Raw genomic sequence first — 12344 nt, forward strand, 5'->3', positions numbered from 1 at the left:
GGGCCGACTCGACGGCACGTAACAACAACAACAACAAAAGAGATCAGGCACATCTGATCTAAATACTAAATTACAAACTTTATCAGTTTCTAAAAACTATTTTGATTAGTCTGAATATGAGAAAGAATTATGTTCTTCCTGGCTTAAATCTATCTAATAGAGCCCCCCAAAATCTGAATAGATAGTCTAAAAAGAGTACAGTGCTAGGGAAACCTCAAAGTGCAAGTAGCCACTTAAAATCCTAATATTTAATGAACAGCTTCTCTCTGAAGAGAACTGAGCAAAGAAACAGGCCAGTCGTGGTCCCTGCCCTCTAAGAAAGAGCAAGGAGGAGAATCAGCCCAGAAAAGGAGGCCCAACTCTGTGCTTCTTTCCCAGGACTATACTACCTGTATGTGAACAGGATCCCCAACAGCACAATGGCTAAGGGCTTGGTGGCTAATCAAAAGGTTGGCGGTTTGAACCCACCCAGCAGCTCTGGAGCCAGACCTGGCAATCTGTTCCTGTAAAGATCAGAGTCTAGGAGACCTTCTGGGGCAGCTCTACTGTGAGTTCTACATTAGTGAGTCAAACTCAACTTGACTGCACATACCACGTAATTACCTTTCCAATTTAAGGTCTCTTGTGAAACACTTTATAGGGTTAAATTAATATATCGGTTAAGACCATTATCCATACTTGTATTTTTTTCCCAAGACCATATACAAATCAAAAACCAAAACAAAACCCACCGCCACTGAGTCAATTCTGGCTCATAGTGACCCTGTAGGACAGAGGAGAACTGCCCCCTAGGTTTCCAAGGCTACAAACCTTTACGGAAGCAGACTGCCTTGCCTGTCTCCCGCTGAGTGGCTGGTGGGTTTGAACTGCAGATTTTTGGGAAGCACCAACAGAGATCCTAAGGCTGAATATAGGGCAGAATAATGGACATAACTGTTTTTTATGATTTTCTTTAAAATAAGTTGTTCTTCTGTGGATTCTGGGGCAACCTGCGACAGTGGTCCTGACAGCTAGAGGGAAACAGTGCAAGTTATCTTCAGGGGCAGCAGGTGAGCCGTCAGAGTAAACCTGCCCCGTGACTTATGGGGGCTAGTGCTCACAGAGGTCCATGCCCCCGGCCTCATAGAGCTGCTTACCCCCGCCTATCTGCATGTTCTTATCCTCATCCAACATGTGCACACAGACATCACAGAGAGGAAGACAGTGCATGTCAGGCCACAGTCTCTGGAGTCAACAGAGACACTGGGCATCTATAAGGAAGAGTGGGATGATCTGTCATGGAACATGGGGTGCTGAATATAGAAGCAGGACCGGACAGCACCTAGGGGAGTGGGCGGTGCTTGAAGTAGAACAAAACAAAGAAACCAAACTCATGCTGTCCAGTCGATTTCAACTCAAAGCGACTCCCTTTGGATTTCTGAGATGGTAAATCTTTATGAAAGCAGACTGCCCAGTCTTCCTTCTGTGGAGTGGCTGGCTGGTGGGTTAGAACTGCCAACCTTCTGGTTAGCAGTCAAATGTCTTAGGCACCAGAGCTCATTAATCAAGGACTCATCAATCAATTACTGAGCTGACTGATGGTGTATTCAATAGGGTGTGCTCAGCAGATCTGAAGGCAACTGTGATGTTTCACACTTAAAAAAAAAAAAAAAAAAACACTGCCATTGAGTCAATTTGGACTCATAGCATCCACTATTGGTTTTACACTAAAAAAAAAAAAAAAAAATTATAGATATCCTGAAATGCTGGCCTCATGAAAACAGTATGAAAAAGTCCAGATTACACAAACAACTTCAAATGAGTGCCAATCCCGTGGGCATGGAAATCACCCACTGGCCCTAGTTTGGGACAAGCACTCAGCAAGTTTCAGAACAAACAAAATGGTGAGAAAAGGGAGGTGCCAAGTGGTCCAATGTCATGCTGAGAAGTTTAGCCAGAGTTAGCCAGCATGCACTGAAGGAAGTGGCTTCAGAAAAGTGCGAGGTGACCAAGTCCACGTAGTCTGGGACACAAATAGCAATTACACGGAGCCCCATGAAGAGCTTCCGAGAGTCTTCTAGAAAGCTGGGGTCCCCTCCGCCAGTCACTGCCTTGCGCTGCCACCCCCTCACTGCCCTCTGAGAGATACACTCACCATCTAGGAAGCACCACCGTGAGGAGAGCCTCTGAGCTGAGAGGGCCCTGGGGAAGGAGCTGTCATGGTCCTGCAAAGAGACACACACATCCTCATGGCTGCCCTGGAGTAACTGAGGGCCTCCCCAACATGTCACTCTACCACCTGGTTTGCTATGAGTCGGATCCAACCCGACAGCAGTGGGCTTGTTTTTTTTTTTTTGGCATTCCCAAAGTGTGGAGAGAAGAGCCAACCACCACTGTTACCAGAAATAGAAGACCTCCTCTGAGATTGCTTTTCATATACCCACATACCCGTTGCCATGGAGTTGGTTCTGCCTCAGAATGACTCTATGGGACTGAGTAGAACTACCCAATAGTGTTTCCAAGACTGTAAATCTTTACAGAGGCAGACTGACACATCTTTCTCTCATGGAGCAGCTGGTGGGTTTGAACTGCAGACCTTTCAGTTAGCAGACAAGCTCTTAACCACTGTACCACCAGGGCTTCTTATAACAGATAATATCAAAATCCAAAGTCAAACCTGTTACCATTGAGTTGATTCCAACTCATAGCAATTCTTCTGGACAGAAAAGAACTACCCCATAGGGTTTCCAAGGCTGTAATCTTTACAGAAGCAGACTGCTACATCTTTCTCCTCTGGAGTAGCTGGTGGGTTTGAACTGCTGCCCTTTTGGTTTGCAGCTGAGCATTAACCACACCACCACCAGGGCTCCTTGCATTCCACACAGAATCTTTGAAAAAGACCCAAGACGCCTTCAATCCTTCCGTGCCTTCAATCCTTCCGTGCAACGTTCACAACTGATGCAACTTGGGGAGTTCGCTTCCTTCTAGGGACTTCTCTGTTGTCTTTTGTGAGCTAGGCTTCATTCACTTCTTTGTTCTCCACATAATTACAAGGCCATTGGCAAAGGAAGGGAAAGAATCAAGCTTCATCTAGTGGCCAGACTTGTGGCAACCAAGAAAACTCAGAGCCCATCAACACAAGCACCACATCTCCTAGGACTACAGGTTCATCTACTAGACAAGGCCATTCAGCTGCATGGAAGCCAAGGAGATCAACATCATGTGTTGAGATCATCTCCACCCTCAGCCTCTCCATGGACCCTGGAGTGCAGAGTGGAGGACAAGAAGGAAGAAGCATTGTACCCATGTGGCCCAAGATGGAATCATTCTTTCCAGCACAGGGCAGCCAGCCTGTGCTCAGCACTCTAGATGATTCTCACTTCTCTCTAAGACCCCGATGCTCCCTGTAATAGCTGACCTCAGGACCCTCAGACAGAAGCATGCCAATCCTTCCCTCTCGGCTTACACAAAAGGAATTCTCTCTTCTCCGATGCTAACCGTTTCATCCAGTCTCTGAATTATAGTCCTTCCCAACGTTGAACTTCTGTTGCCATTGAGTCAAGTCTAACTCATAGAGGCCTCATGCACAACAGATTGAAACTCTGCCTTGTCCAGCACTATCCTTACGATGGTTGCTAGGCTTGATCCCATCGTTGCAGCCACTGTGTCAATGTATCTCATGGAAGGTCTTCCTCTTTTTCGTTGACCCTCCCTCTACTTCTATAACGTGATTAAAACTCACCCCCAACCCTTAAACTCATCGAATCATCTGTCTTCAAATATTTCTTTCTCTAAAAAGTAAATTTCTTCAACTGACATCATCACATCTTCCGAGAGTTCTTTTGCTCTCTCCCTCCTTGCCTGCCGAACTCCCGAAGGCTTACGTTCCGCATCTCCTGGTCCCAACTCCCATCTACCCATGTCAGTCTTGCCTGCCAGAAGCCCAGCTCTGACACACCAATCTTCTCAAACTGCTCTCCAGAAAGCGGGCCGGGATCCCCATCCTCTTCCTGACTGAACAGTGCCCAGGAATCTCTGCAGTGGGTTTTTCTTGCAGGGAATGCAGGTTCCATCAGCAGAGGTGTTGACTAGGAACTGCAGAATGAAAACTGAAAGCATGCACCCTTTATAGTTCCAAATTTTCTGCAAGTACAACGCATTCATGACGAGGTGAAGTCCTGGTGTACAGTGGTTAGAGCTCTTGGATGCTAACTGAAAGGCTGGGAGTTCGAGCCCACCAGCCACTCCATGGGAGGAAGATGATTACCAGTCTGTCCTATAAAGATTTACAGCTGGAAACTCTCTGAGGCAGTTCTATTCTGTCCTCTAGGGACACTGTGAGTTGCCATTGACTCCTCAGCAGTGGGTTTGGTTTGGGCTTTTTTTTTTTTTTCAGCAAAGATTGCAGTCTTGGAAACCCTGCAGGGCAGTTCTGTTTTATCACATCAGGTCACTCTGAGTCAAAATTGACTTGATGACAGTGTGTATTTTATTATTATTTTGGTTTAAGTGAAGATCTGTGGAAGATAATCTGACACTGGGGGAAAAAAAACTCTCTAGTTTTTAAGACATAATTTGGAAGATTCGATCCCTAGCCCCACCCCTGTCTGCCAGTTTGTGTTACTCTGGTGGCTTGCATGTTGCTGTGAGGCTGAAGGCTATGTGAGTGGTATTTCAAATACCAGCAGAATCACCTGTGGTGGGCAGGGTTCAGTGGCGCTTCAGACTAAAATAGACTGGGAAGAAGAAAGGGGCCATCCACTTCTCAAATTACTGGCCACTGAAAACCTGACGAATAGCAATGAAGCATGGTATAATATATGACTGGAAAACGTGATCAACAGCCCAGAAGCACTGTCTGATAGAGTGCCAGAAGATGAGCCCCTCAGGTCAGAAGGCACTCAAAATACGACCTGGGAAGAGCTGCCTCCTCAGAGTAGAGTCAACCTTAGTGACATGGATGGAGTAGAGCTTTCAGGACCTCCACTGGCTGATGTGGCACAACTCAAAATGGGAAAAAACAGCTGCAAACATCCATTAATGATCAGAACATGGAATGTACAAAGTATAAATCTAGGAAAACTGCAAGTTGTTAACAATGAAATGGAATGCATAAAAATCAGTGTCTTGGGCATTAGTGAACTGAAATAGACTGGTTTTGGCCATTTGAGTCAGGCAACCATGTGATCTACTACTCTTGAGAATGACAAATTGAAGAGGAATGGTGTGGCGTTCATCATCACAAAGATTGTTTCAAGATCTAAAGTACGATGCTGTCAGTGATAGGATGATACCCATATGCCTACAAGGAAGACCAGTTAATACTACTACTCAAATTTATGCACCAACCACGAAAGCCAAAGACAAGGAAATTGAAGATTTTTACCAACTTCTGCAGTCTGAAATTAACCAAACATGCAATCAAGATGTATTGATTATTACTGGTGATTGGAATGCAAAAGTTGGAAACAAAGAAGAATCGCCAGTAGTTGGAAAATATGGCCTTGGTGATAGAAATGATGCCAGAGATTGCATGACAGAATTTTGCAAGACTAATAACTTATTCATTGCAAATACCATTTTTCAACAACATAAATGGCAGCTATACATGTGGACCTCACCAGATAGAATACACAGGAATCAGACAGACTACATCTGTAGAAAAGAGGTGATGGAGAAGCTCAGTATCTTCAGCCAAAACAAGGCTAGGAGCTGACTCTGGAACAGACCATCAATTGTTCATATGTTCAAGTTGAAGCCAAAGACAATTAAAACAAGTCCATGAGAGCCAAAATATGACCTTGAGTGTATCCCACCTGAGTTTATAGATCATCTGAAGAATAGATTTGATGCACTGAACACCAGTGACGAAAAGCCAGACATATTGTGGGATGACATCAAGAACATCATACATGAAGAAAGCAAAAAGTCATTAAAAAGAGAGGAAAGGAACAAAAGAACAAAATGGATGTCAGAAAAGACTCTGAAACTTGCTCTTGAACGGTGAGTAGCTAAAGCAAATGGAAGAAATCAAAAAATGAAAGAGTTGAATAGATTTCAAAGAGCAGCTCGAGCAGACAAAGCCAATCATTATAATGAAATGTGCAAAGACCTGGAGTTAGAAAACCAAAAGAGAAGAACACACTTGGCATTTATCAAGCTGAAAGAACTGAAGAAAAAAATTCAAGCCTCGAGTTGCAACACTGAAAGATTCTGTGGGTAAAATACTGAATGATACAGGAAACATCAAATGAAAATGGAAGGAATACACAGATTGACTGTACCAAAAAGAACTGGTCAATGTTCGTCCATTTCAGGAGGTAGTATATAATCAAGAACTAATGGTACTGAAGGAATAAGTTGAAGCTGCACTGGAGGAACCGGTGTAAAGCCCCCAGGAACTGATGAATACCTACTGAGATGGTTCAACAAACGGATGCCACCCTGGAGGCACTACTCATCTGTGCCAAGATTTGGAAGACCGCTACCTGGCCAACTGACTGCAAGAGATCCAATTTGTACCCATCCCCAAAAAATGTGATCCTACAGAATGTGGAAATTATCAAACAATATCATTAATATCACATGAAAGGAAAATCTTATTTAAGATAATTCAAAAACTGTTGCAGCAGTTTGTTGACAGGGAACTTCCAGGAATGGAAGCTTGATTCAGAAGAGGATGTGGAATGAGGGATATCATTGCTGATGTCAGATGGATCTTGGCCAGAAGCAAAGAATACCAGAAAGATATTTAGTTGTGTTTTATTAACTATGCAAAAGCATTTGATTGTGTGGATCATAATAACTTACAGATAACACTGAGAAGAATGGAAATTCCAAAACACTTCATTGTGCTCCTGAGGAACCTGTACATAGACCTGGAGGCTGTCGTTTGAATAGAACAAGGGGACACTGCACGGTTTAAAATCAGGAAGGGAGTGAGTCAGGGTTGTAGCCTTTCACCATACTGATTCAATCTGTGTGCTGAGCAAATAATCTGAGAAGTCAGACTGTATCAAGAAGAACACAGCAGCAGGATTGGAGGAAGACTCATTAACAACCTGCGACATGCAGAAGATACAACCTTGCTTGCTGAAAGGGAAGGTGACTTGAAGCACTTCCTGATGAAGAATAAACAAGTCTTCAGTATGGATTACACCTCAATATACAGAAAATGGAAATCCTCACAACCAGACCAGTAAGCAGCATCATGATAAATGGAGAGAAGACTTCAGTTGTAAATATTTCATATTATTTGGTTCCACAATTAACACCCATGGAAGCAGCAGTCAAGAAATCAGACATTGTACTGCACTGGTTAAATCAGTCTCACAAGACCTCTTTAAAGTGCTGAAGAGCAAAGATGTCTCTTTGAGGACTACAGTCCCCCTAACCCAAGTCATGGTGTTTTCACTTGCTTCATATATGTGTGACAGCTGGACAATGAACATGGAAGACCAAAGAGTTGAAGCTTTTGAGTTGTGATCTGGTGAAGAATGCTGAAAGTACTGTGGACTGCTGAAAGAACTAACAAATCTGTCCTGGAACAAGTACAGCCCGAATGCTCCTTGGAAGCACTGTCTCCTTGGAAGAGACAATGGCCAGACTTTGTCTTACCTGCTTTTGTCATGTTGCCAGAAGGTACCTGGAGAAGGTGTCATGGTTGGTGAAGTGAACGGTCAGTGAAAAAGGGGAAGGCCCTCAATGAGATGGGCTGACATAGTGGCTGCAACAATGGGCTCAGGTACAGAAAGGATTGTGAGGCTGGCACAGGACTGGGCAGTGTTTCCTCCTGTTGTACACAGGGTCCCTATGAGTCAGAGCTGACTCGACAGCATCTACAAGAACAACAACGTCCCTAGCCCTGGCCCGTAGTAAAACCAGGGGCAGAAACAGGACCTGAGGCAGCAGGAGGCCAGCCTCTGTGGAGAAAGCATGGAGTGGACCCTCATTAGGGATCTGAGATGTTCAGGTGCCAAGAGCCTTGCACAGTGCAGCTGTGCTGGCCACAATGAGCCTGGGCACTGAGCCACAGGTGCAGTTGGTCCCATGTGTGCAGAGGGGACAGGAGAGGATAGGACTCAGGAGAAGTGGTTAGAGAAGTGATTAGAGAGGCATCCTACGTGGCCCGGACTCCCTGGGGGTTTGACAATACACCTGCTGGCCCCTCAGATTCTCAGGAATTTTTTTTTTTTTTTTTATAAATTTTATTGTGATTTGGTGAAAGTTTACAGAGCAAACTCATCTTCCATATAGTAGCTCACATGCACTTTGTCTCATGACATTGACTAATCTCCAAGAATGCAACAGCTCTCCTTCCTCCCCATAGCTACCTCTTCCCCGTGTCCCTCCCTCCCATGCATTCCTGCTCCCAGAACTGTCTCCCGGTGCATACACAGCCCTTCTATTCTCCCATGATTTATCTCTCCAAGGAGTGCATCTACCTAATGTAAAATGTTCAGCTCATATGCCTGTCTTTTGTTTGGCTGGAAGCCACAGGAGTGGGTTTAATTCCAGACCTAAAGGGCAGCTAGGGTTCACAGTCTCAGGGGATCAGACAAGAAACCTGGTCCCCCTCCCTTTTCTTTTGTGATTTTGAGTTTTGTTCCACATTGTTCTCCAACTCTGTCCAGGATTTCCTACACAGATCCCCCTCCGAGTGGTTGACAGTAGTAGCCAGGCACCATCTAGTTCTTCTGGTCTCATAGTCGTCTAGGCTGAGGATCTCATGGTCTATCAGTACCTTGGACTAATTGTTTCCTTGCATCTTTTGTTTTCTTCATTCTTCTTTGCTGTGGACAAGGAGAGACCCATCATTGCATCTAGATGGCTGCTTGCAAGCTTTTAAGATCCCAGTTGCTACTTGCCAAAGTAGGATGTGAAACAATGTTTTTGTGTAGTATGTTATGCCAATTGATGTCACCTGCAACCATGGTCCTGAGCCTCACTCAGGCAATGTTAAATCAGTGGTTCTTGAAGCTTCAGCTGGGAGCTTGTTAGAAATGCATACTGCCAGCCCACGTCTACAAAGCCTTCTGGGGTAGAAGCCAGCCATGTGGTTTAACAAGCCTTTCAGGGATACTGGTATATGGCAAAGTTGTAGAATCGCTGGCCCAAGATCAGAAGACAAAAGGGACCAGGATCTATCTCATCAATTGAAACCTTGGGTATGCTGGGTTTCTGATACGAATTTAGTGAGCATGTGCTACAGAATAGAACTGCCTCATAGGGCTTCTTGGTTGTAATATTTAGGGCATAGTGGATAAGACATTTGGCTGCTAACCAGAAGGTCAGCAGTTCAAACCCACCAGTCACTCCATGAAAGTTAGATGGGGCAATCCACTTCCATGAAGACGTACAGCCTTGGAAACCAAATGGCGGTCTCTATGAATTGGAATCGACTTTATGGCAGTGAATTTGGTTTGGGTTCAGAACCTTTACAAGGGGGGTTCGAACTGCCAACTTCTCAGTTAGTAGCTGAACCACACAGCACTACAAGGTGCTACCCATTAAACAAAACAAAACAAAAACACAATCAAACTCACTGCCATTGAGTTGGATCTGACTCAAAGCAACCCTTTCTTGGGTTTCCAAGGTGGTATCACTACAGAAGGAGATTGCCCAACCTTCCTTCCGAGGAATGGCTGATGAGCTTGAACTGCCAGCCTTCTGGTTAGCAGTCACATACCTTAGGCACTATGCCACCAGAGCTCCTGCCCACTAAATAAGTGATCAGAAAAAGTCAGTCTCACTCAGGACATTGTCACAGCGTCACTACAGAGCCGACAATTTGGCTATGGATTCAGATAAGATTGCTCTGTCTCTTGAACTGGCTTTCTCATCCTGTCAGCTGGAGTCAAGGAACTCTGGACATGTGATGAATATTTGTTTACATAAGAATGATGTTTAGCACTTTGAGAATTATATTTTGACAGGCATGATATCCAGTTTAGCAGGAATGTAAAGTTTTAATGTATCAAATGTGCAAAGCTGCCAACCTCTCAATTTGGTGAGAAATGTAATTATAAACCATGAAACTTGAAAATGATTTGAAATGTTTAGGGCCAGCTATGAAAGCTAATAAAGATGTTACCAGTAACATGGCTGTCTCCCCGGAGGGTAGAAGTTGCTTCAATACCAAGGATAACTTCTGGAATTTTGATGTTGAGTAGGAAACATACAGAAATACCCTGTGACTTCCTGAGGTAGGAATTACATGAAAGGAAACAGAAATACCTAATGTGTCATTTAAGAGACCTAAAGATTGACACCCTGCTATTCATAAGGTTGTCAGTGGCCAGTTTTTCAGAAGTGGACCTGGTCACGTCCTTCTTGCTAGTTTGTCTTAGTCTGGAAGCTCCACTGAAACCTGCCTCGCCACGGGTGAACATGCTGGGATGCGAAATACCAACGGCATAGCCTCCAGCATCACAGCAACCTGTGAGCTACCACCGCAGGACACACGGACAGACTCTGAACCACTGTGGGTGCCCTCCAAGCCCCATCTGGCTCCAACTGTTGGTGTTAGAATGTCTGATTTACCAGAGTTCACCTCCTTTTCCTAAGGAATGGCTCTTTCAATCGTGATATTAATGTATTTCCTGGCTATTGCCAAATGCCATCAATTTCGGGGAAAGGATTTTGAGTAGGCTGCCTAAAGAACCGGAGACTAGTAACGAACATGGCAAAAGACGTTAGTTATTAGTACTGGAAGGCCCCGTTCACATTTAAGAAGGCCCTTTCCATTCCAGTGGGAAACTCTGGGGCTAACAACCTACGATCTGGGCAGCAGCATTCAAATGGTCCTGACACTGATGCATGGCTCAGACATGCCAGTAGGCGCAGTGCTGAATCACACGGTTCAGTTACGAGAAGGCAGTGGTCATGACGTTGAGGAGAGGTTGCTTATTCTTGCCTTGCTCCACCCCTTTCTTCCATTTCTTGTTACCCACCTACAGCTTCTTCCCCAACTCATGTCCATTCTCTGGTATTAAAGGACATGGAATGATCATCTAGACAAGGTATCAAATAATCTCTCAGTAACACTTGGTGACCAGTAACCTTCTCTTCATAATATGCTCACTTTTCACATCTGAGGATGTTCCATAAATACAGCTCTACTTGTGTTTCCCTTAGTGGTTACACACTAAATAAAATTCAGACCATTGGTATTTTGTATTGTTTCATCTCCTGAATGCATCTGACAACGGTTTCACCAGCAGATGGGGAAAGGCTCTGAGCAGTACAGATGATTAAAGAGTTCAGCTGCTAACTGAAAGGTTAGAGGTTCGAGTCAAAGGTTTGAGTCAACTCAGAGGTGCCTAGGAAAAAAGGCACAGCGATCTGCTTCCAAACGTCACCCAATGAAGGTCCTACAGAGCCCAGTCCGACTCTGACGCGCGTGGGGGCTGCGAGCTGGAATCAACTTGATGTCAGCCGGTCTAGCAGGAGAGTAAGGATGGACCCCAAGGCCGGACCTGGGCTCTACGGAAGCTCAAGGCTGGATACAGAAATACCCTCATCACTAAACCCAAGCACAAGTGGTCAGAAATATGCTGGCTTTGAGAATGCTACATATCACACCAAATCTGCAATGACCTGATTTCTGGTGGTTGTTGTTGTTGTTGTTATGTGCCGTCGAGTCGCACCAACTAAAACATACATACCTTTCAACAGCATCTGACTGCAGGTTCATAAGAAATGTGATTATGTGGACACAGGTACATTTCAGAAGACAGTCATGTAATGACCCGCATGGGGCCTCTAACCATCAAATCTACAGCCCTGGGGGAGGAGGGGTCATAACCGAGGGTTTCTAGACGTCTCCATCCTCTCACATCACACAGTCAAATCAATGGATCATCAGTGAGGTAAGACACTTGACTGGACCATTTGGGGATCTGTTTCTCCACCACCACCCCCAAAATGGCATCATTTCTCCCACTTGCTGTAGTTACTCTCCACACAATGGCAAGTTTCAGAGTCCCTTCTAAAGCTAAAGCAAATGAGAGAAATGACAAGATAAAAGAGTTGAACAGGAGATTTCAAAGAGCAGTTCAAGCAGACAAAGTCAATTATTATAATGAAATGTGCGAAGACCTGGAGTTAGGATACCAAAATGGGAGAACACATTTGGAATTTCCCAAGCTGAAAGAACTGAAGAGGAAATTTAAGCCTCGAGTTGTACTACTGAAAGATTCTATGGGCAATATATTGAATGAGGCAGGAAACGTCAAAAGAAGATGGAAAAAATACACAGATTCACTGTACCAAAAAGAATTGGTCGATGTTCATCCATTTCAGATGGCAAATGATTAAACAAATGGTATTGAAGGAAAAAATCAAAACTGCACTGAAGGAATTGG

The 12344-nt window shown here is 44.5% G+C and overlaps 1 protein-coding gene across 1 annotated transcript in view; it reads right to left on the bottom strand.

Moving 5' to 3' along the window:
* The window catches only part of DGKI (diacylglycerol kinase iota), a 380807-nt gene that overhangs the window by 88222 nt on the left and 280241 nt on the right, over positions 1-12344 (bottom strand). The window contains exon 26 of the mRNA XM_042782691.1: positions 2135-2204. Within this exon, the coding sequence (XP_042638625.1) occupies positions 2135-2204 (70 nt within the window). The remainder of the gene's footprint in view (positions 1-2134; positions 2205-12344) is intronic.

The sequence above is a fragment of the Orycteropus afer genome, unplaced genomic scaffold (genome assembly GCF_000298275.1).
Source record: "Orycteropus afer afer isolate SDZICR_OR568_19922 unplaced genomic scaffold, OryAfe1.0 scaffold00413, whole genome shotgun sequence".
Taxonomy (NCBI): domain Eukaryota; kingdom Metazoa; phylum Chordata; class Mammalia; order Tubulidentata; family Orycteropodidae; genus Orycteropus; species Orycteropus afer.